Source organism: Moschus berezovskii, chromosome 19 (genome assembly GCF_049115385.1).
Source record: "Moschus berezovskii isolate FMDL1 chromosome 19, NW_MosBer_1.0, whole genome shotgun sequence".
NCBI classification, from domain to species: domain Eukaryota; kingdom Metazoa; phylum Chordata; class Mammalia; order Artiodactyla; family Moschidae; genus Moschus; species Moschus berezovskii.
The window spans coordinates 43,607,125-43,629,269 of NC_142478.1; the positions used below are offsets into that span (position 1 = coordinate 43,607,125).

The window sequence follows — 22,145 nt, forward strand, 5'->3', positions numbered from 1 at the left end:
GAGCCTGGTGGGCTTCCATCTATGGGGTCACACAGAGTCGGACACGACTGAAGTGACTTAGCAGCAGCAGCAGCAGTGTGGCAGCAAGTGTTTAGGTTGGGACCTCTGGTTCCCAATGCCATCTGTCTACATGGGCATACAGTGAGAAACTCAGCATCCTAACCCAATCATTGGTTCTCCTAGCCTCTACTGGGTTCAGAGTTCCTTTCTGCAATCTCCTGTCTAAAAAAGGTGTCTCATCTCCTCCTAAAAAAGAAGAGGGCATCAGAGGATGAGATGGCTGGATGGCATAATAGATGGAGTGGACATCAACTTGGGCAAACTCCGGGAGATGGTGAGGGACAGGGAGGCCAGGTGTGCCGCAGTCCATGGGGTCGTGAAGAGCTAGACACGACTGGGAGACTGAACAACAGCAACAACTTCCAGGGCACACTGATAAATAAAGGGATGTTGTTTTGCTCACTCTCCAAGTTAGGGACCATTTAAACGGGTCCACTTCTACCTTTCCTCTTTCTCCCCACTTTCAACCATCCACAACCTCCTCTTTCTCCAGCACAAGAGGCGAGTTTATTTCAGTTTTTTCTGTGAGTGGAAAGCCAGAACATGTTTTATCCACATCTCTTGCTCTGTCAGTTTTTGTTGTTGTTGTTGTTGTTCCTGTAAGCCAAGCCTTTTGCAGCATGAAAGCCAGGACGGACTCCTTTTATTCCCTCCTCTGCTTTCTTTTCTTTCTCTGCATCTTTCCCTTAAAGCAATAAATAAGCACAGGATGCCTAGCTGCTTGTTTGGGGTGGAGTCATGCACAAAAACATCGAAAGAAGATAATACTGGTTAGGGGAGGCAATCTGTTAATATTATCCTACCACACTAGGAACAGACAGAAACAGTAATAGGGCTCTTAGGAATAATATTCCTCCCTCTCTCCAGATGAAACTGTGTCCTTAGCCTTAAGAAATAGTGCATAGTCAACTGAGTCCTTTTGCTGTCCACCTGAAACTATCACAACATTGCTAATCGGCTATACTCCAATATAAAAAGAAAGTTATAAAAATTATATATATATATATATAAAAGAAATAATTCATAGTCTTGGCGCTGTTCCTTCCTACACATTGGGCAAGACTTCAGAACTCAGAGCCCTCTCTTAAGCAGACTGACAATGAGACAGTTTGTCTTCTAGGATAAGGATTTATCAGTTCTGGAAAGATTTTCAAAGGTAGATTCTGTCAGTTGAGTTGGTTCTAGGAATATGGCAGTTTATATAAAGTAGTGACTTTACTGTGAAAAATCTAAACAGAGTGAGAGTAACATTTGGATTCGTCTTTTACACCCAGAAACCTGTATAACAGAATCACGTTACATTTTCTGACAATGCAGAGGCACCCTCAAAGCAATTAGCTTCTTTCATTTTGAAGTATTATTCAAAATTGATATTAGTAACTTTTGATATTAGTAGTTACCGTACTATAGTATCATTAGTAACATCAACGTTGATATTAGTAATTATAATAAAGTATTAGATATTTATGGTTAATTATTGCTTATACTTGAGTACTATGTCTGTAAACATCTAAATAACTTATTTACTCCTCATAAAAACATTAGAAAATACATAATAACTTACAGATAAGGAAACTAAGACACAGAGAGGCTAAGTAACTTTTCGAAAATCACAAACCGCTATTACAGTCAACCCCGAAAGTCTGATAGCCAAGTAGAAGTGCTTAGCTATGCTGCCTAGTTAATGGTAATGATAATCAACCATAATAACAGAAGATTATAGTGTATAAAAAACTACTTTTGGAATAAGCTAAAAGCTGATTTTTAAGCTCGTAGATCAGAATAAAAATTTTTACTTAATCATTTGATATTTGTAAGAAAAAGTCTAAGCTACCAATTTTGTAGTTCTGAAATGAGACCGGGTTAAGGAATAATTTATTTTCACTCTTATCAAGCGGCCCAGAGGTTATATGCTAAGTTCTTCTGGATCTTCAGGGAACCACAACGGATAAACACCATGAAACTGAAGGCCACCAATGCATAAAAAAGTAACATTTTACATTAACTTTAATGTGCTGGAATTTGAAAGGATCAGTGCGAGGAGCTGATACAGGAACTCTTCTCGCATTGTTCATAAGGGCATAAGGAAATGAAATTTCTTGACATTTTCATATAAACATGCTCAGGGCCTGACACTTTGAGAAGTGTTGAGATTAGAAAAAAGAACACCAAATTCTTGTCTTCGTGGAGTTTAACGGGAGAAGACAGATGAATGGGTCAGTAAACAATTAGAATATTATGAAGTGGTAAGGACCATGGCACCACTCTTCTCCAGAATTAAGCTTGATCAAGAAGCAAGTGTGCGGTCATGCAGCGAAATCAGAAGCTGGAATACAGCCCCCCAGGGAAAGCGGGCGATCTACAAGGCAGCTGAACCAGGAATCTTCGGCCTGGCCTCCTGCCACCGCTCACACGGCCAAGTAAGAGAATCGAATTACAACACGGCCGCCACCGCACAGGGCTCAGCGACTCGCCGCCGCTAGCTGCGCCGCCAGGCGGGCGCTGAGGGCCACGGTCTCCACCCTCCGACGATCCTCGACGTCAGCATTTCCAGCCCTGTTTCCCAGACAAACGGATTTTCAGACAGCCGGCGAGAGCGGAGCCCCGAGGCAGAACGGAGTGACAACCTGACAACGCTCTCCCGAAACACGAACGACAGGAATAAAAACAACTGGGCCTGCAGCTTCAATGAACCAGAAAAGCAGGGAAAGCGGGCTCAGGAAGCGCAGAGGCGGCCGCGTGGGCGCCGGAAGTCGGAAGCCGGAAGTCGGGCCGCGCCGCAGGAAGTTGGGAGGCGGCGCCGGAAGTTCGGCCGCGTCAGCCGCACCCCTGCCGGAAGCAGCTCACCAGCGCCGCCGTTCCTCGCGGACCTCGTGACTTTCGGGTTCGCGCTGCACGGTGACCGCGCGGTGCTACGAGGCGGTCGTGCACGCGTCCTAAGGCCGCAATGTCGCATCCATCCCCCCAAGCGAAGCCCTCCAACCCCAGTAACCCCCGAGTCTTCTTCGACGTGGACATCGGAGGGGAGCGAGGTGAGGAGGCGGGGCGCCCGGGGTCGGGGGTCCCTGAGGCTGGAGCGCCGCTCGGGCAGGGGGCTGCGCTGAGGTGGGGGCCGGCTGCCCACGCCGGGACCTGCACTGGTCCAGGCCTCCGGGCTGGGTTGCGCCCGCGACCTTGTACCGGTGCCGTGGGGCGTGGAGAAGTTTCTGGAAATTTCTGTTCGAGGAATGCTGGAAGCCTTTGGGTTTGTCTGACCCGACTTGGCCGCACCTGCCCGCCACCTAGCACCGCGAAGTTAGCACGAAACGAGATGATTTTATGTTTGTAGGGCGAAAACCTGTTTTGAAAACCCCAGGTTAAGCGTCTGGTGGGCTCTCGTCACCCTGTGTCTTTTGCCACGTGATGTAAGTCAGCAGTTGCCATGGTATCTATTAATTAAAGCGACTTCTGCGTGTTTTTTTCTTTTTTACTACTGATTCTTAAGTTAGGGATTAGTTCAGATTGGTGGACATTTTCTCCGTTTTGGCATGGGGAAAATGAGATCTGTGTGGCGGTGTGGTTGCCTAGGCTACAGTAGCAGCTTGGAGGCGCCTCGGGTCTTGTGAATTCTCACGTTGCTTTGTAACTTAATTGCTCGTGTTCTGAAACGCATTTACAACTGCTTTGAAGGAAAAAACTGAGGCCGTAAGCCTGGGACAGAGCATCTCAGCGCTCTTCAAAGAGATGAGGAAGGAGTCAAGGTATCTAGGAGTTTTTGCAACAAAGACCAGGTGGTCGGAACATCAAAAAAAAGATTACTGTTTAATTAAAGAAAACCAGGTATCTCAAGGAATTTAGGACTTTTCTCTGTATGAGAAGATGTAAGAATTTGGGCTCACTGAAATCATTCATTTGATGTGCATTTCAGCTGTCTGGGGCCTGGGTTTTCCTGTGTTTTCTCATCCTTAGTCTCCTCAGGGTACACCGTTCAGGGTGGCTGCAGCAACTGACTGCTAGGTGGGCTTGGAAGTGGGCAGCTTGTTTGACTCCATACCGAGTTCCCTCAGGGCACTTCGGTAGGTCAGGTCAGCATAATGTGATGGCTTAATGGCTGCAACATTCTTTGTTTACTGAGAAGGCAGGCAAACACACACACACACACACACGCACGCACGCAGAGACTTAGGTGTGCATTCATTTTGTTTGGAAATTTAGTGCTAGGTTTATTGCCTGCATTAGGAATAGTCTAGAGTGGCAACTTTTTCAGGTTTTGCTGCCGAGGCAGCACTAGGCAGGTTCCACAGAGCACAAAGATTACAGCTATACCTAAAACTTGGCCAAGCTGACCACTCGGGATATTTCATTTTCTTCCGTTGGTCATTTTGTGATTTAAAATTATGCGCACATGTCAGAGAAAATCAATCGAACGGTGGTGTCCTTTGTTTTGTTCAGTCACTAAGTCGTGTCTGACTCTGCCCCCGTGAACTGTGCCACGCCAGGCTTCCCTGTCCTTCACTATCTTCCAGAGTTTGCTCAAACTCATGTCCATTGAGTCAGTGGACCCTGAATATTCAGTGGAAGGACTGATGCTGAAGAGCCAATACTTTGGCCACCTGGTACGAAGAGCCGACTCACTGGAAAAGACCCTGATGCTGGAAAGATTGAGGGCAGGAGAAGGGGGCGACAGAGAATGATGTTGTCCTTATATGCTGCTAATCTTCTGGCTACTGTTTATGATCTTTTGTAAGATGTAGTAAAGTAGTTGCTTTAAAGTCATCCGGATACATGATACTCAATTTAGGTAGACTGAATTGGAATATTAGAAAAATGACCAAAAAAAAGAAAACTTTTTCAGTCACCATAATTTTGCCAATTCTTCTGTCATGTGCTAATTTAGTTGTTTTGCATACTGACACAATTTTATTTTTTCTTTCAGTTGGTCGAATTGTCTTAGAATTGTTTGCAGATATTGTACCCAAAACTGCAGAAAATTTTCGTGCATTGTGTACAGGAGAAAAAGGCATTGGACCCACCACTGGGAAACCTCTCCATTTCAAAGGATGTCCTTTCCATAGAAGTATGTATACATTTTGTGAATCTCACTCCTCTTAGAAGTCATTGAATCCTGTTCCTTAGGGAGTTAGGGAAGAAAACACTAAGCAGAGGGTGAGAGTTAAAAATTACTATTAGTTTCAAAAGGATGCTTTAACATCTGAGACTATAGGTCAGTTTCATAGATGTTGGGCTGTGAAAGGTGGAAGTAATTATGGGAGGGTCCTAAGGTTTATTTATAGAGAAATGGGTTATCCTTGCTTCACCAGGATGTGGCCACGTTAAAATAGAGCTTGGGTAGCTTGACTGCCTGGTGACAAAAAGTTATGCCTACTTCGTGGGCAGGATTGCTTGGGAAGACTGCAGCTGACTTAAGGATTCCATATTTTGCATCCCTGGTGTGCCATGTGATGACAGGGTGACCTTTCACTGTGTTGTCATACTTCTGTTTTGTGATGAGTTGCTGGTACTCCCCATGGAGTAGCTCCATATTTGAGGAACTGCATCTTCTCACCATTTTGTCCTCAGCATCTAGTATCGTTACTGAGTAGACACTCTATTTAATGAATAAACTAATAAGTTAATTTATAGTTATGTAAGTATTTAAAGAAACTTAAGAAGAAATTAACATTGATTTTAGATTACTTAAACTGTTGATTTACATTCATGTTTAATAAAATACCAAAATACAAGCATGTGTGTTTGTGCTTAGTCAGATCCAACTCTGTGACCCCATGGACTGTGGCCCACTAGGCTTCCCTGTCCATGGAATATTCCAAGCAAGAATACTGGAGTGGGTTGCCATTTCCTTCTCCAGGGGATCTTCCCAACCCAGGAATTGAACATGGGTCTCCTGTGTCTCCTTCTTGACAGGTGGATTCTTTACTGCTAGCGCCACTTGAGAAGTCCCAAATATAAGCATACCAGGGAGATATTGCAGGTTTGGTTCCAGACTACTGCAATAAAGTGAATGTTGTAATAGAGCAAGTTACAAAGTTCTGGTTTCCTAGTGCATATAAAAGTTATGTGTGCAGGATGCTATAGTCTATTAAAGTCCACAGTAGCATTATATCTGGAGAAAAATACATATCTTAATCTAATACTTTATTGCTAAAAAAATGCCAGAACAATTATAGTAGTAACATCGAAAAATCACTGGTCACAGATCACTGTAGTAGCAAATAATAATGAAAAAGTTTGAAATATTGTAAGAATTACCAAAATGTGACACAGAGACGTGAAGTGAGCACATCCTGTTGGAAAAATGGCGCTGACAGACTTGCTAATGCAGAATTGCTACAAACCTTCAAGTTGGAAAAAAAACCCAAAAAACCACAGTATCTGCAAAGTGCAGTAAATCACAGAGTTGCCTGTATGCTAATAAAGTGTCTGTGGATAAGAGTTAACATTGCAGACTTGAGACTGCTGTCCATAAAGTCTGCTTGCAAGGGTGGAATTGCCTGAAGTAAGAGCACTTAACCATTCCCTGAATCATAAGGTGGCTTACTCTGCCGAGACTGTACAGTTTGATTTATGCTGAGCAATTGCTTTCCTTTTGAGGATGTGGTGAAATTTTGGTATCTGCTAGGCAGAGAGTGCCTTCATGATCAGCCCCTGTAGAAACCCTGGGTGCTGAGTTTCTCAGGGGCTTTCCTGGGGAGTGACATGGTACACGTGCTGCTGCATTTTCTTTGCTGGGGGAAGAAGGCACCCTGTGACCTTTCACATAAAGAGGGAACACAAGGAAACACATGGATTCTTCCAGGCTTTGCCTTTTTTCTTTATCGTCCAGCTGTGTCTCCTTACTACATGAGTGTCATACAAGCAGATACAGAGTTCTGGGGAATCTGAATGTGGTGGCAGTGTTAAGTAATAACATTTGCAGAAGTAATTCCAATACAGTGTAACAGGCCTCTTGGGAATAATTGGTTTATTCAGTAGGCATTTTTGAGTAACCATTATGTGCCCAGTCATGCACATGGTTACCACGGAAGAAAAACAGTGTTGCTGTTCTTAATTGTTTGCTAAAAGAGGCAGATCATTATGATCCATATTATAAAAGAAAGGTAGAATCAAGGTACTATGGGAGAAAAATTAGTAGATCCAGTCTTGAGGTTTGACAGTGTTGTAGGGGAGGTGCCATACGAACTAATTCTGAGTGTTAGTGGGGATTTGGATTGGGAAAAGCCTTTTATGGAGTTGTGCGTGTAGGTGGGGAGAACAGGAGAGAAGTTGTCTTTATTGTCACACGTTCATTAGTTAACGTTGCTGTAGTCATGTGTACTGTAGTTTCTAATGCTAATTTTCGTTTTTTTTAGTTATTAAGAAATTTATGATTCAGGGTGGAGACTTCTCAAATCAGAATGGGACAGGTGGAGAAAGTATTTATGGTGAAAAATTTGAAGATGAAAATTTCCATTATAAGGTAAAATAGACAAAAATGTGTGTTGCTAATAATAAAGGTTGTCATGTTTCTGGGATTCTTGTCAAATTAGGATAAATGCCTCAGATGTGCTTAGATCTTCTTTATTTGTGAAAGGTATCATATTTGTAAATATACATCTTTAATATGAAAAAAAATACAACTCATCCAGCAATGATTTTATTTGCAAAACTAGAACAGCTATTTCAGTGTGATCCAGGTTTATACACTGCAGTAAAGCCAATGAGTTTTCATGGGTGGCCAGCATATGGCAAAATTGTTTCCAGGAAAAATGTTCCCATTAGAGGGATGGTAAATTGTGCATCTTTATGCCTAAATTTGAAGAGCAGCAAAACCATGGCTAATGTGCAGGGTGTCAGGGCATTTGCAGACTAGTGGATCTGGTTAATGTCCAGGCTCCTAATGACCTTAGTGACACCTGTGCCTGCTTAACTTAACTTCAATGACCCTGGGGTCCTGGGGTGTGGTCATGACAATGGACGTGTAAGAGCAAAAGGTTTTTGGAAATGGGGAACAGGAACAAGGTGATTAGGATCATTTGAGAATAAATGTCATCAATGTTTTAAGCAGTTTATTTCCTGTAGCTAATATAGGCACTGGCACCAAAGTATTTATCAAAAGGAAAGAGCATGATAAGGAATAAAATTTTGCCAAAAAGGCAAGACACATAGGACAACTGGAGAATAATGTAATAATATGCAAATAAATGCTGAGTTGACCAAGACCTTCTGTGTATACTACAGGAGAAAGGTATGACTCCTGTGGTCTGGATTACTAGGGAAGACATCAAGGGGGAATGGGTGCATGAACTAGGCAGACTGGACCTCACCAGGTGGCTGAGATTTGGTTAGAAGGAACTAAAACACAGATGCCTTTGAGGGAGGGATATGAGTGAAGAAGGAAGAAGGCATGAGGAAGCTGAGGAGATAAAGTTAATATTTACTACTGTGGGGAAAGCACCAGACTTTTGGAAGGGAGAAAGAAAGTACCAGAAGGATGAACACTCAAGATTATGTGATGGAAAAGTTGATCAGAAGAAAGGGGGCAGACTTCCCTGGTGGGGCAGTGGATAAGACTCCGCCTGCCATTGCAGGAGACACAGGTTTGGTCCCTGACGTGGGAAGATCCCACATGCCATAGAGGTTATAAACCCATCCGCCACAAGTGTTGAGCCCGTGTGCTGCAGCTGGTGAAGCCCCTGCACCCAGCGCCTGTGCTCTGCAATAAGAGAAGCCATGAGGTGCCTGAGCGCCACAACAGAATAGCCCCCACTCGCCACAACTAGAGAAATCCTGCACAAAAGCAACCAAGACCCAGTGCAACCAAAAATAAAAATAGCATTTTAGAAAAAGGGGCTGTTGCATGGACACATGGTTCTTTGGCTTACTTTGGAGGTCTTGAAAGCTGGATTAGGTTTGGGTTTAGGGGTAAAAGGCATTTCAGGTGGGAGGGCTAACATGAGTGTTACACGGGTGGAGAGTGGGAAAGGACCTAACTTTTCTGACATGTGAAGAGAGAATCATAGAGGCCTGAAAGTGGGAACACTGTTGAGTGCCTTTCAGAAAAAAAGTGTTTCAGTCATAAGAAAGGGTGAAGCAGAATTACTAGACTTTCCCCCTGCGGCATCTTCATCTTAATGATGAAGTTCAAGCATGTTCTCAGTATGATCAATTTAGGAGTACCACCCCTGCCCCCACTGTTGTTTCTGTTATCTTAATTTAGTTTCATAAGCTCTCCTTAAAGTTTAAAAAGTGGTTAAGTCCTCTCATAGTTTGTGAATTAAAGTCGCACTTGATAACGAAATAAAATCACTCTACATTATGTGCTGTAAGTGGTATTCCAGCGGCACCCCCTTTTCTGTGAATGGTTGGTAGAGTACAGCGGGAACTCTCATCTTGGTTTTCTTTATGGTTTATTCCTGCAGCATGACAAGGAGGGATTGCTGAGCATGGCCAACGCGGGCAGCAACACCAATGGCTCCCAGTTCTTCATCACCACCGTTCCGACTCCACATTTGGATGGGAAACACGTAGTGTTTGGCCAAGTGATTAAAGGAATGGGTGTGGCAAAGATTCTGGAAAATGTGGAGGTGAAAGGTGAAAAACCTGCCAAAGTGAGTAGCAGTATGGTAATGTTATCTTAGCTGCTGGATTAGAGAAGGGTGAGTAAAAGGGTGATTGTTAGCTGAAAACTGTCCAGAAGGCTCTTGTTCTAGAAGCCTGGACCTGCCACTTTTTCTCTGAAGCTGTTTCTACTGTGGGAAACACAAGGGCAGTTGAGACTTTTATTATTTTAACTTGTCTTGCTGATTTTGATAACTGAAGTCTCCTACGCCTGTAGAACTTAGAGTCGGTGTGTGTACGGGTGCAGAGTACAGAGAGCAGGAAACCAGGAGTCCTTTGGTCTTCTCTCTGCCACGTAACTTGTGGTCTAGCGTTGCTCTTGTGATTTCACTTTCCTTGGCCTGATTTCTCATCCTATATAAATCACTTAAGGGTTTGGACTACATCCTGTCACTCCAGAGATCCTTGTGTTCTGCATGTCTGTGGATCAACACAGCCATCACAGACACCCTGCATCCGCAGGGTTGGGAGTGGAAACTGGAGAGTCAGAGCTGCGGGAGGTGTGCTGTCATTCAGTGTGCGAAGGAAAGAGTCAGTTAAAAGCATGTGCAACACCTAAGGGAATGGTGAAACTGTCCACTCACTCTTTGTACGCTGAGTTATTGGCTGCAGTGAGTGCTTCCATAGTGTAGGGACATTGCTCTGCTCCTGCCAGTGTGTAAAGTGCGTTACTGCAGTCACAGCAGGTGTGCCTACCAGGAAGCGACGTAGACAGTGCACATGACTTGCAGCTGTAGAGCTTTTAAACCCAGACCTTTTAAAAATCATCATTAATGTAGTAGTGCGCTTCTACAATTGAGGGTTATTTTTACAGTTGTGCGTTATTGCAGAATGCGGAGAACTGAAAGAAGGGGAGGATTGGGGAATATTCCCAAAGGATGGATCTGGTGACAGTCACCCAGATTTCCCTGAGGACGCAGATGTGGATTTAAAAGATGTGAGTAATTTAAGATTTTGGGCTTTTCTGGTGGCTCAGGTTTTGAGCTTTTCTGGTGGCTCAGATGGTAAAGAACCTGCCTGCAATGCAGCAGACTGGGGTTGGATACCCGGGTTGGGAAGATCCCCTGGAGCAGGGCATGGCAACCCACTCCAGTATTCTTGCCTGGAGAATCCCATGGACAGAGGAGCTTGGTTGTCTCCAGTCTACTCAAAGAGTCAGACATGACTGAGCAGCTAACAAACACTTTCAGATTGGCCAAACTGCTAAAAAAAATTTAGTACTGAAAATTTTTAAATTTTACTTATTTATTGGCCATGCTGTGTGGCCTGTGGCATCCTCGCTTCCCGACCAGGAGTGGAACCATGCCCCCTGCAGTGGAAGCACAGAGTCCTGACCACCACCAGGGGATTCCCAGTGCTAAAATTCTGAGCTTTTTTTGTCAGTCTGTCTTCAAGATAGAACGTGGCACTAAACTGCATTACATACTCAAACCCCACATATTTGTATTCTTTCTTTTTTACAGGTAGATAAAATTTTATTAATATCAGAAGACTTAAAAAACATTGGAAATACGTTTTTCAAATCCCAGAACTGGGAGATGGCCGTTAAAAAATACACAAAAGTTTTAAGGTAATAAAACATTTTTAATAAATTGCGTTTAATAACTTATAAATTGAATTACAAAGTGAAATTCAAGAGTTGCTTTTTGTATTTTTGGCCTATTACTTGCAGAGTAACCAGGTATATTGAAATTTTAGTTGCATTTTTTTAATTGCCTACAGATTCTTAATTGAAAAATTTCAGAATATGGAAAAATTAATAGTACGTGAATACTCATGTACCTTTATCTGCATTCACCAATTTTTAACTTCTGCCACGTTTAGTTTTGCAGAATCATTTTGAAAGGAAGTTGTAGATACCATGACACTTTACCCCTCAATATTTTAGCAAGTATCATTTCCCCCAAATGAGGACATTTTCTACTTAGCCTTAATGCATAAAAACATCTTCCAAATATAGATACACTGTTACCTACTATGTAATTCATATGCAGATGTCCCCAGTTGTCTCAAAATTTTTTTTAACTCCAGTATCCATTGTATCATTTGTTTTTATGTCTCTAAGGCTTCTCTAATCTCCACCTTTTTTAAGTCATTTCCATTTTGTGGAGTCTGAGCCAGTTGTCTTAGGGAATATCATGTGTTTATTGCTTCCTCCAGATTAGTTCGAGGTGAAATATTTTAGCGAGAGGATCCTATGTATCATGTCCTGAAGGCACGTGGCAGTTTGGCTTATTTTGAGTTCTGGCACTTGGTTAAAGTGGCGTTAGTCATGTGTCTCTATTATAAAAGGACCTTTACCTTTTTAATAAATAAGACGTCCTCTGTGCAGTGGTCCTGTGAGATTGTATGACTGTAAGTTTCTAGGCTTTCATCCAGTGGTCTCAGCATCACTGAAGACCTTTGCCTGAATCAGTTACTACATTGAGGCTTGCAGAACTGTGATTTTCTGATTTTACCAGTCATTCTGCAGTTACTAGCTGTCATTCTTCTGTTTGAAAGGACTCCTTACCCTTTTTTTAGTATTACTATAGATCTGTGGATTTTTTTTTTTCAGTTCAGCCTATTATACTGTTCACATCATTCTTTCTGATGCTGTAAGGTTTCGGATTTGCCCAGTGGAAGCCCCTTGGCAGTACCCATCTGATATGTTCCTCTTAGTCTGTGAGCACTTGCCTGCTTTCTGCCACAAGGTGGTCCAGGCTTATCTTACATTTAATCTCATGTCCAGATCTGAATTTCTCTCAGGAGCCCAGATTCTTTTCTTTGAGGGAGACTCTAGAGACTGGACTATCGGGACCAGGTATATGCATTGTTTCAGGTCCCCTTTCATGGGAACGGTAGTAAACAGCTGGGAACTTCAGTAAAAGATGAGTCAGAGTTACCACTGTAGGTTTCCTCACCTTTCCCAGTCTAGTCCCTCTCCTGCAATGACAACCTTAGTTCCAGACCTAATTACATTGGAAAGTGGTTGATAAAAACCTTAATTTTACAAATAGAAAAGTGTTAATAGTATATATAATCTTTAGGTTTGGGGATTGTTCTTAAGTTGGTGTCTTTGAACATTTTGGGAAAAAAGGTTGGAACAAAAAAAAATCTTCCAAAGGAAAGCATTTAATAAAAAGATGGTCATTAAGAATATTAAAATTAGCATCGGTGAACTTTTATATTAAAACTGGCGAGTTATGAGTGAGTCAAAGGCAGAGTGTCTTAATGGGGTGTTGCTTGCTGCTTGTACGGGGTGTTCTCCAGGTATGTGGAAGGCTGCAGGACTGCTGCTGAGGACGCAGATGGAGCAAAGTTGCAGCCTGTCGCTTTGAGCTGCGTGCTGAATATTGGCGCTTGCAAACTGAAGATGTCCGATTGGAAGGGCGCAGTTGATAGCTGTTTGGAGGTGAGTCTGTTGATGTTCTTACATCTGAATATTTTGGATCTCAGTTCTTCCTCTCAGACCATCCATTTAGCTTATAACACGAGATCACTTAACTTCCGTGAAGATAACTGTCTTTCTCAGCTCATTTATTAAACTACTGAGCACCTATTATGTGCCAGACATTGGAAGATAAACCCAGGAATGATTAAGAACGTGGCTGTGGAGTTAGTCAGCAGACGTGGTTTTTCTCTTCAACCACTGTCACTTTTTGATGTTGAGGAAGTTCTTTAGTGTCTTAATTTCTTTGTGTTAAGTGGAAATACTGCTTTCCTCCTGGGATTGTTATAGACTGTGTTATGTGTGTAAAGCATTTTAAGCGCAGTGTTGGGCACAGATTAAGCAGCTGATAGGCGCTTATGTGTTTTGATTGAAAGACCCTCCCATCAAGGAATTTACTTGATGGGAGAGGGAGTCAGTTTCAGTTTAGGGTTGTCAGGACTCTTCTGGGGGGATGAGTGCTGTTGGAACATACAGGAAGGCTGCCTGCCTTCATGGGGATGTCAGCAGTGCTGACGGAGACAGCTGGAAAGTGGCCCCACTCCCTCCTTAAGCACAGCAGTTAGGACAGTGTGTTTGATCAAGTTTTTCAAATGAAAACATTCATTTCAGAAAGACCACCTCCAGTCATTTTTATGTATATTGCCCGTTAATCGCTGTACACAGGTCAGCTGTGCCCAAGTAGAAATGAAATGAGGTCCCAATTTATGGGGTAGGTGGAATAAGGTATAAGAGTATATTTAGAAGGGACTGGGCAGCAGAAGACAAGGTGGTTCTTTACTCTGGAGTGCTTTTCTGACCTTTGCGAGGCAAGTAATATACCCTTTTCAGTAAAATCTGAGTGCTGACCTTTAAAAGATGTTAAATAAATAAATATATTGTTTTTAAAATGTTTGTTTCAGAGGAGAAGCCTATTAAGTTACTCATGTTCCTTAAAAAAAACCTGGATGTCAGCTTAAATGAGTGTATACAAATTTTTACTCAGAATACTTTTTCCTATCAGCTAGGGCCCAATCAGAAGATAGGTATTACACAGTAATTTCTGTAGAGAAAGGTTACTCTAAAATAGATAGAAGGGGGCATTGGATTAACGGCGTTGGCTAGTAAAGAGAACCCTGAGGCATATGGCAACAGCAGGTATATATGTGTTTATATGTGGGTCTGTATGTCTAACAGGAGTGCCCATTCCCTTGGGGCTGGGCTGAGGTCCAGAGTCCTTGTGGAGGGGGTGGCCTTGCCTCACTGGATGGCAGGGAGGTTGAGTGCTTGAGGAGCCCGCCTGCAGGAGCCTGGAAGGGACACAGGTTCCTTGCCCATGTCCCCTTAGCGCCCTCTGCTGACCAAACAACGTGTCAGCAGGCAGAGGAGGCTCTCCGGGTCTAGCGTTGTTGTCATAAAGCAGTGAAGAATCGATTTGGAGCTGACAGGCAGTAAATTGAAATCTAGGATATATATTTAGTATTCAATGTTTGGATAAAAAAATACTGATTTTATCATTTTTTTGTAGGCCCTTGAAATAGACCCATCAAATACCAAAGCACTCTACCGTAGAGCCCAGGGATGGCAAGGATTAAAAGAATATGATCAAGCATTGGTAAAACTTTGTTCTAAATTTTAATTAAAAAAAAAAAACTCTTTTCATGAATCATAATCTATTATTTCTTTTTTTTTCCCTCCCGATTAAAGGCTGATCTTAAGAAAGCTCAGGAAATAGCACCAGAAGATAAAGGTAAGTTGGCAATTTTTGGAGTGAAAGTTCACTTTGTCTTTTAAGAATTTATGCTTGTTAGCCACTGTACCCTTTGCCCTTAAAGAGATTTATTTGTTAAGCAGATGCTACAGAAGGCCTGTTATGCGGCCAGGCTCCAATCACACTGCAATGAATGAGTCAGGGCCCCGCCCTCAGTCTAGTCTCTGTCCAGAACACTCATTTGCACATTTGCACGTATCTGGACTATAGGCTTTACTGTCCTGTAATGCTAGGTGAAGGAGCGGGATTAGAAGACAGTATTTATGGCAGATTTAATTAATGTTTGGGACCATTCCTTAAGCTGAATGTGGACATATCCCAGATAGCTACTGGATATGTTGTAGGAAAGTTTTGGAAAGCTGCGACAAAAATAAGCTTCTTTCCAAGTAAACCAACTACAGATAGTGATCATCAGTCTGCTGCTGCTGCTAAGTCACTTCAGTCGTGTCCGACTCTGTGTGACCCCATAGACGGAAGCCCACCAGGCTCCCCCGTCCCTGGGATTCTCCAGGCAAGAACACTGGAGTGGGTTGCCATTTCCTTCTCCAACGTGTGAAAGTGAAGTCGCTCAGTCGTGTCCGACCTTTAGCGACCCCACGGACTGCAGCCTACCAGGCTCCTCCATCCATGGGATTTTCTAGGCAAGAGTACTGGAGTGGCTTGCCATTGCCTGATCATCAGTCTAGACATTGAAATATACCTTGAGTCTTTTGCTTAAATGAAACAGGGGAGGCACTTTAGAGCCGCCTCTAATGGAAGGGAGAAGGCACATCTGTGTGTAATTGTTAGTTCTCTTGGTGGACAGTCTTCTAAATTATGCTCTGTTAATAGGGCTCAGTTACTCTTTAGGAGAAGAGTTTTATCTTTTTTTTAAACCATATTAAAGTATCAGTTTGGTCAACCTAATTTTTTGGATGTTTTGAGAAATAACTCATACTCTATTTATTTTGCAGCTATTCAGGCAGAATTGCTGAAAGTCAAGCAAAAGATAAAGGCACAGAAAGATAAAGAGAAGGCAGCTTATGCAAAAATGTTTGCTTGATGAGGAATTCAGTTTTGCTTCAGTGTGTGTTGATTGTATGAGCGAGGAAGACAGTGTAACGGTTTATCTGTTCTGTGTGATCCCTCTTGTGCTCCCTCTGATGCTGCGGTTCCCTGTGTTTACAGTCTAGGAATACGGATAGGGACTTACTCTTTAACACACCAGTGTTACAAACTACAATGGCGTCGATTCCCTCTTTAGTGACTCTGCATTATTCAAAGGATAATGGTGTCTCCAGCTTGTTTTTAAACTCCTAAAGACACATCGTGTTTGAATAAACAGACAAAAGCTTGAGTCTGTGTATTGTTTTTCTCAGTTCTTTGATGTGTCTCTCCGCAGTACAGGCTCTGGGCTGGCAGGCCTCTCTAAAGGGTCAGACATTACTGTCTCAGCTACTCAGTTCTGCACCTGGAGCTCAGAAGCAGCCACGGACAGCATGTAAACCAGGAGGCGTTGCTGGGCTCCATAACACTGTTTGTAAGAAGAGTGGTGGGCTGGATGCCAGCCTCTGGCCTACAACATAATACACACTTTACCTTGTCAAGTAACAAGTCAAATGTACATTACAGGCTGATGGTGTATCTTACTTTTGGTGCTGAATCTTGGAAGAATTTTGGAGAAGTAAATAGATGCTTCAGCACCTAACAAAGTTTTATTTAAGAGAAATATTCATAATATAATCTTTATGGGACAATTATAAAATGATTTCACTGGTAATTATTGTTTGAATACTGATCACTAACATATTGTAAGATGTTCTGACACCTGTGAACTTCCAAATACTGGAAGTTAGTTTGCTGTTTTATTAGAGACCCTGAAGCCAGCTACAGTTTACATTCCGTTGTATGCAGGGCCTCCCCCGCCTTCAGGTACCACCCAGTTAATGTTCTGACTTGGATCCTTAATGTCACATGTTTTACAGTGCACACAGTTCTGAGCATTTATCTGTAGCCGAAATCCATCACCTTGTTCCACAGGGACAAATTCATAAACTCCTGTGAAGAAAAATAGACAACATGGTGTAGTAGCTAACTTCAAAGTAGAAGCTGAGGTCCTGGAGAAACTCGCCATAGAAACACAAAGTTTGCTGACAGAACATATACCCACAGAGAGTATTACAAAGATCTGGGTGTGTGCATTTGCTACTGTTTTAAATCAGATACGATAAAAGCAGAAGGTGCAGCAGCATGTCGCTGAGTTGCTGTAACTAACAAGGCAACTCTTCATTGAGCAGTTTCTGAATGAGATGTTATATACAGGCCTGCACGGGAGACCCCACAATACAATGAAATGGAGTGCATCATGGGGGTTTTGTTTCCAGTGTATGGAGCAGTTACATTAAAGTGTTACTGTCTGAGTCTTCAGTCACATCAGAGATCACTGATCTCAATATCAAATATAATGAGAAAGTGGAATTTTGCAAGAATTTCATGTGACACATGAAGTGAGCAAATGTTGGGAAAATGGTGCCAGTTGGCTTGTTAAATCACGATTGCCTTCAATTTTTAAAAAGCCCAACATCCACCAAGTGCAACAAAATGAGATCTGCTCATATGTATGTGGCTACGGCTGCAAAGATCAGCTCTTACCCTCAGTTTACAAGCAGTGAGGTGACAGGGTTAGAAGCGAAAGTTGGAGATGGTCACGGCCCTCCCCCTGTCCACAGTACACTGGTTTTCACACTCCTGAGTACTGTCTCATCACCACTGAGGATCACTTCCTACTATAATTCTAGTTGAAAACTTAGCACTAAAAGATACAGTATCCATGATGGATTTAAAGTCTGGAAGCATTTCCCTCAGCTGCATGTGGCCAAAATCCAGTATTTTATGCTGGGAGGGAGTGGGGGCAGGAGGAGAAGGGGACGACAGAGGATGAGATGGCTGGATGGCATCACCGACTCAATGGACATGAGTTTGAACTCTGGGAGTTGGTGATGGACAGGGAGGCCTGGCGTGCTGTGATTCATGGGGTCGCAAAGAGACACGACTGAGCGACTGGACTGACTGACACACATACCATATGTGTATACGTGCATGTGTATGTCAGCATACAAACCAGTTAATCCTAAAGGAAAACCCTGAACATGTACTGGCAGGACCGATGCTAAAGCTGAAGCGCCAATACTTTGGCTACCTGATGTGAAGAGCTGACTTACTGGGAAAAAACCTTGATGCTAGTAAAAGGAGAAGAGGGTGGCAAAGATGGTTAGACAGCATCACTGACTGGATGGACATGAATTTAAGCAAACTGTGAGGTAGTGAAGGACAGAAACCTGGTGTGCTTCAGTCAGTGGGGTAACAGTCAGACACGAGTGAGCAACTAAACACATGAGCTCACTCACACGGACGGGAGCAGCTGTGACAAAAATGATTTTTAAGTCGCATGAATATGGAGAGAGATGTTTGGTGCTTTTTCCCACAACCCTCACCTTGGGCTGAGGGTAAACAATTTTTCTGAGAAATGCCGTCTAAATTAGGCTTAAGAAAGCCCTACTCTAAACTGCTAATGAAAGAACCGTAAGAATAATGGGTTTTTGAAAGGAATCTAGATGTAGGAGTCATTTACAATTTCTAAGCAATAGGAGGAGAAATTTCTTAAAATAACAGAAGCCTGTTTTTGATGTGTTAAAGCAGATACTTGGAGCACATGTGGAAATGAACGTACTAACCTGCAGGGCAGAATCGTTGCTCGGGCCCGTCATATATGGACAGGTTTCTGTTTACAGGCACGCTGTCATCTTTCAAGGTCAGATGTGCTGGCTGGTCATGTTCATGGTTGGTACCGCTCAGAGCCACGGATGACAGAAGGTCAAAACTGATCTGCCCGTCTGGTTTTGGATACTCAATGGGTGTGCAGTCCTTGGCTGGCTTGAGCTGATCTGAGTCAGACCCTTCCAAAGTTTTGAGGACGATTTTTAGTAAAAATAGAACTAATTTTAAAGTACTTCCTTAGACATTTAATAACTTGTAAATATTATACTGAAGAAGCAAGATTTTAGCCCTCTTACAGTGCTACCCTGTTCTCTTAACGACACTGAATTAATTTCTCTCATATGGCAAGTTTAGAACAGTAAAGTAAGAAAATTCCCCTTCTTCCCACTGACTGGATCCCGTTCCTGAGTTAACGACTAACACTCATGCTCACAGGGGCCAGAATTACCTTTATGTTTCAGAGTCCAGGGCTCCATCCCCCTGAATATCCAGTAGAAGATTCCAGTGTAAATCATTCCTCCGTACACACCCAGGATGCTGTGGCAGGACGGTCGGATGTTCCTGACAGCATAGAGCTCTTTCCACACCCATGACTTCTTCAAATTGTCCTCGTACTCAGTTACATCAAGCCCTATTTAAAAAGAAAAGAAATACTGTGTTAAATTGCCTCAAGGAGTATTACTGTCAAGGTACTCAGCTACCAAAATAAGTGATGCATCTTATGTAATTACAAAAAGCAGGTGGTTGTGTAAGACTACACTTGAAGAATCTTATACATAAATGTTGACATCATCCAAAAATAACCCATTTGATGTGGTATTAACAGGCAAGGCAGTAAGGCCAAACTGGTAGCATGGGAAATAAGTTTCAAAATTCAGTGAACCTGAAAAGGAAGCTAAGAGAGCTTATGGTACTAATGAAAGTGAGAAATTTCAGAACTGATCAGTGAAACCCTTCTACCTGCTATGGGTTGCACTGTATCCACCCCAAAAGGTGTTTTGATGTTGTAGCCCTGAGATGTCTCAGGCTGGGTCACGCTGGGTTGTCTCAGATGAAGTCAGAATAGGGTTGCTGCTGGTGTAATGAGTTAAAACGAGGTTATACTGGAGTGGACTGGGCTGGGCCCTCAGTCCAATGACTGGTGTTTTAACAAGATGACACACACAGAGAAGACTTCAGAGGAAGCCAGGGCAGAGGCTGGAGTTGCTGTGCCAGGAGCCAAGAATACCAGGGGCTCCTGGAAGCTGGAAATCAATCTGGAGAGGCAGTGGTCCTGCCAACACCTTCACTTCGAGTTGCTGGCGTGGGGAACTCAGAATAAGCAAGCCACCCGGTCTGTGGTGCTTTGTTGTGATAGCCCTAGGAAATGACAATGCCTGCCAATGCCGAAAGCTCCGGGCTTGCACTTAACCTCTAACAGGATGTCTTCGCTCTGGTTACCTCCTGTGAGCTCCGCGGTGAGCAGCCCCACTGCTCCTCCTCCTGATCTCGGTGACCTGCTCACTCCACCCTTCCAGTGTGGAGCCCCGTGTGCAGTGAGAGCCCCCCTGGGACACAGCCTTGGTGAGGATTCTGTCCCCTGCAGCTTCTCCCCCTCCCCCCTGCCCAGGCCTCCACGTCTCCAGGACACCTGAAGGCACAACCTACTTGGGCAAGCATCAAGTTACTGGACTCTATGGAGTACCGCATAAATCAAGTATTGAGTTGCTACTGTTGTTTGTAGTTCACAGGGAATGAGGCCCCTGCTCTTGATTTTCCATCCAGGAGGCAGGAGATAAAGTTGATCAATTCTGCCGAAAGGTGGAAAATACCATACGGAAAGAGGGGCTGGGACTGGGAGTGCTGTGTGTGTACATACGTGTGTGTGTGCTGCAGATTCACTTATCAACATGGAGCCACTAGAGAGATCTGAGCAGAGGTGCAGGGAACTCAGGGGTGGGTGCCCGGTGCTCCCAGGACCTGGGAAGCAGCAACAGGACCAGAAAGGAGAGTGAAAGGTGATGAAGGCAGAGGGTGGGGCAGGTCCCGCTGTTCCTGGGGAAGAGATGAGACCGCCTGAGAAGAGGCTGTCCTCGGATGAACGGTCTCCTGCGGGGTCCTTGGGCCAGGCCTGTGGCGCCTGCAGCCATGACTCCTCTGCCTGCCCAGGAGTGAACATCTGGGGGTGCTGGTGAGGGTCTCCCTGGGCGTGTGTGTGATGGGATGTGGGGCCCTCATGCTGATCGTGTTCCTGGGGCCAGGACACCACAGGCCCTGCTCCACTTTCCACGTTCATAAACTAGAAGGTGGCCGTAAAAACCTCGCTCACTGTGAGTGGGCCACAGGTTTCTTTGCCCAGCACGCATCTTAGTGCTTTGTGTAAAGGGACAGACACAGTAAACATCTTCCAGTATCCAGTGAAATAAACATAAAGACCAAGATTCTTAACTGTATTTCTTGTCCTCCTCTATGTGCATGCTGAGTGTATGTTTAAACAGCTTCTTTTTAAATGTCCCTGTGAAGAACCTGAGAATACACAGGAAGTTCTTACCTATCGTCTTTGATTGGAGATTTTCATTAGTCAGTTGATTAAAAATAGATTCTGCTGCCAAAATACCACTTTTCATTGCTGTGTGAGTGCCTTTGATCTTGGGAACATTCATGAAACCAGGGCTACAGCCAATAAGTAAACCCCCAGGGAAGGTGAGCTTTGGTATAGACTGAGGAAAGAAAGCAAGCGCATTTGTTAGTTCAGATTCAACAAACACTCTAAAACTAAATACTCCACACTACAGCCTCTTTTAAAGCTGTAGAGAAAAACTGAAAAAAAAAATTACATGAAAATGAATATAGTTAAAGGAAAAATCGGAGCAAAAGCAGTTTTTCCCCTCCCCTGAAAATGAGGATCAGAACTGTCACTCTTTTTCTATTAAGGATTTTTTCATCTCCCTCCCCATGACTTATGTAAGACATATGTAAGACCAGAGCATCAACACTTAAATAAAATGTTATTTATACATATTTGTGTCATAATTAAAAATATTCTCTAAACCTGAAAGACTATTATGTAAATTGTGATTTGCTTTTATAGCCATTCTGGGTAACACAGGATTTACCAAGAATGTTATCTTAACTCTATGTGCCCTTTTGTTTTACCTTGATGTTCAGGGACGGAAACCTAGATTGTAAGCATGGCATCACCACAATTAGCTGCCACCCTAAATAATATATTTTACTTAACCTAAGAGTAAACCAGATTTCCAAAATAAATTTTAAGACAATTGTTTGGACCTCAGTATACATTTCTGATGAAAAACAATGTAATCAAAGGCGGTGATGTTTTGGTTTAGTCCCAGAATGTAGCAGCTAAGCTGCGGATAGTTAGCATGGGAAAATGTACTGTAATCTAATCTACAGAGTAAAAATGAAAAAAGAGACAGTGGCTCTTTCCTCGTCATGTATGATTTCCTTCTCTGGAACCTTTCTAAAGTATGCCATGAGTCTCTGCTGAGAAAGCGGTGGGTGGTGACAGTCTGCCAGATGAAGCTGACAAGGACCCCGAGAAGAGTAGGT

General features: G+C 43.2%; 2 protein-coding genes across 2 annotated transcripts in view; one reads left to right on the forward strand and one right to left on the reverse strand.

The window, feature by feature from the left end:
- The first annotated feature begins 2,479 nt into the window (after nucleotides 1-2,479).
- On the forward strand, nucleotides 2,480-16,176 carry PPID (peptidylprolyl isomerase D). Its single transcript, XM_055404444.2, has 10 exons — nucleotides 2,480-3,092; nucleotides 4,976-5,116; nucleotides 7,410-7,516; nucleotides 9,459-9,647; nucleotides 10,472-10,594; nucleotides 11,121-11,227; nucleotides 12,910-13,051; nucleotides 14,595-14,681; nucleotides 14,774-14,816; nucleotides 15,791-16,176. The coding sequence occupies exons 1-10, from the start codon at nucleotides 3,008-3,010 to the stop codon at nucleotides 15,877-15,879; spliced, it is 1,113 nt and encodes a 370-aa protein (XP_055260419.2). The 5' UTR covers nucleotides 2,480-3,007; the 3' UTR covers nucleotides 15,880-16,176.
- Nucleotides 16,177-16,666: 490 nt separating this feature from the next.
- Nucleotides 16,667-22,145, reverse strand: part of ETFDH (electron transfer flavoprotein dehydrogenase) — a 42,518-nt gene continuing 37,039 nt past the window's right edge. Inside the window, exons 10-13 of the mRNA XM_055404443.2 lie at nucleotides 21,124-21,292; nucleotides 19,042-19,224; nucleotides 18,551-18,772; nucleotides 16,667-16,874 (exon numbers count right to left, since the gene is read on the reverse strand). Coding sequence (XP_055260418.2) covers nucleotides 16,711-16,874; nucleotides 18,551-18,772; nucleotides 19,042-19,224; nucleotides 21,124-21,292 — 738 coding nt within the window. The 3' untranslated portion in view covers nucleotides 16,667-16,710. The remainder of the gene's footprint in view (nucleotides 16,875-18,550; nucleotides 18,773-19,041; nucleotides 19,225-21,123; nucleotides 21,293-22,145) is intronic.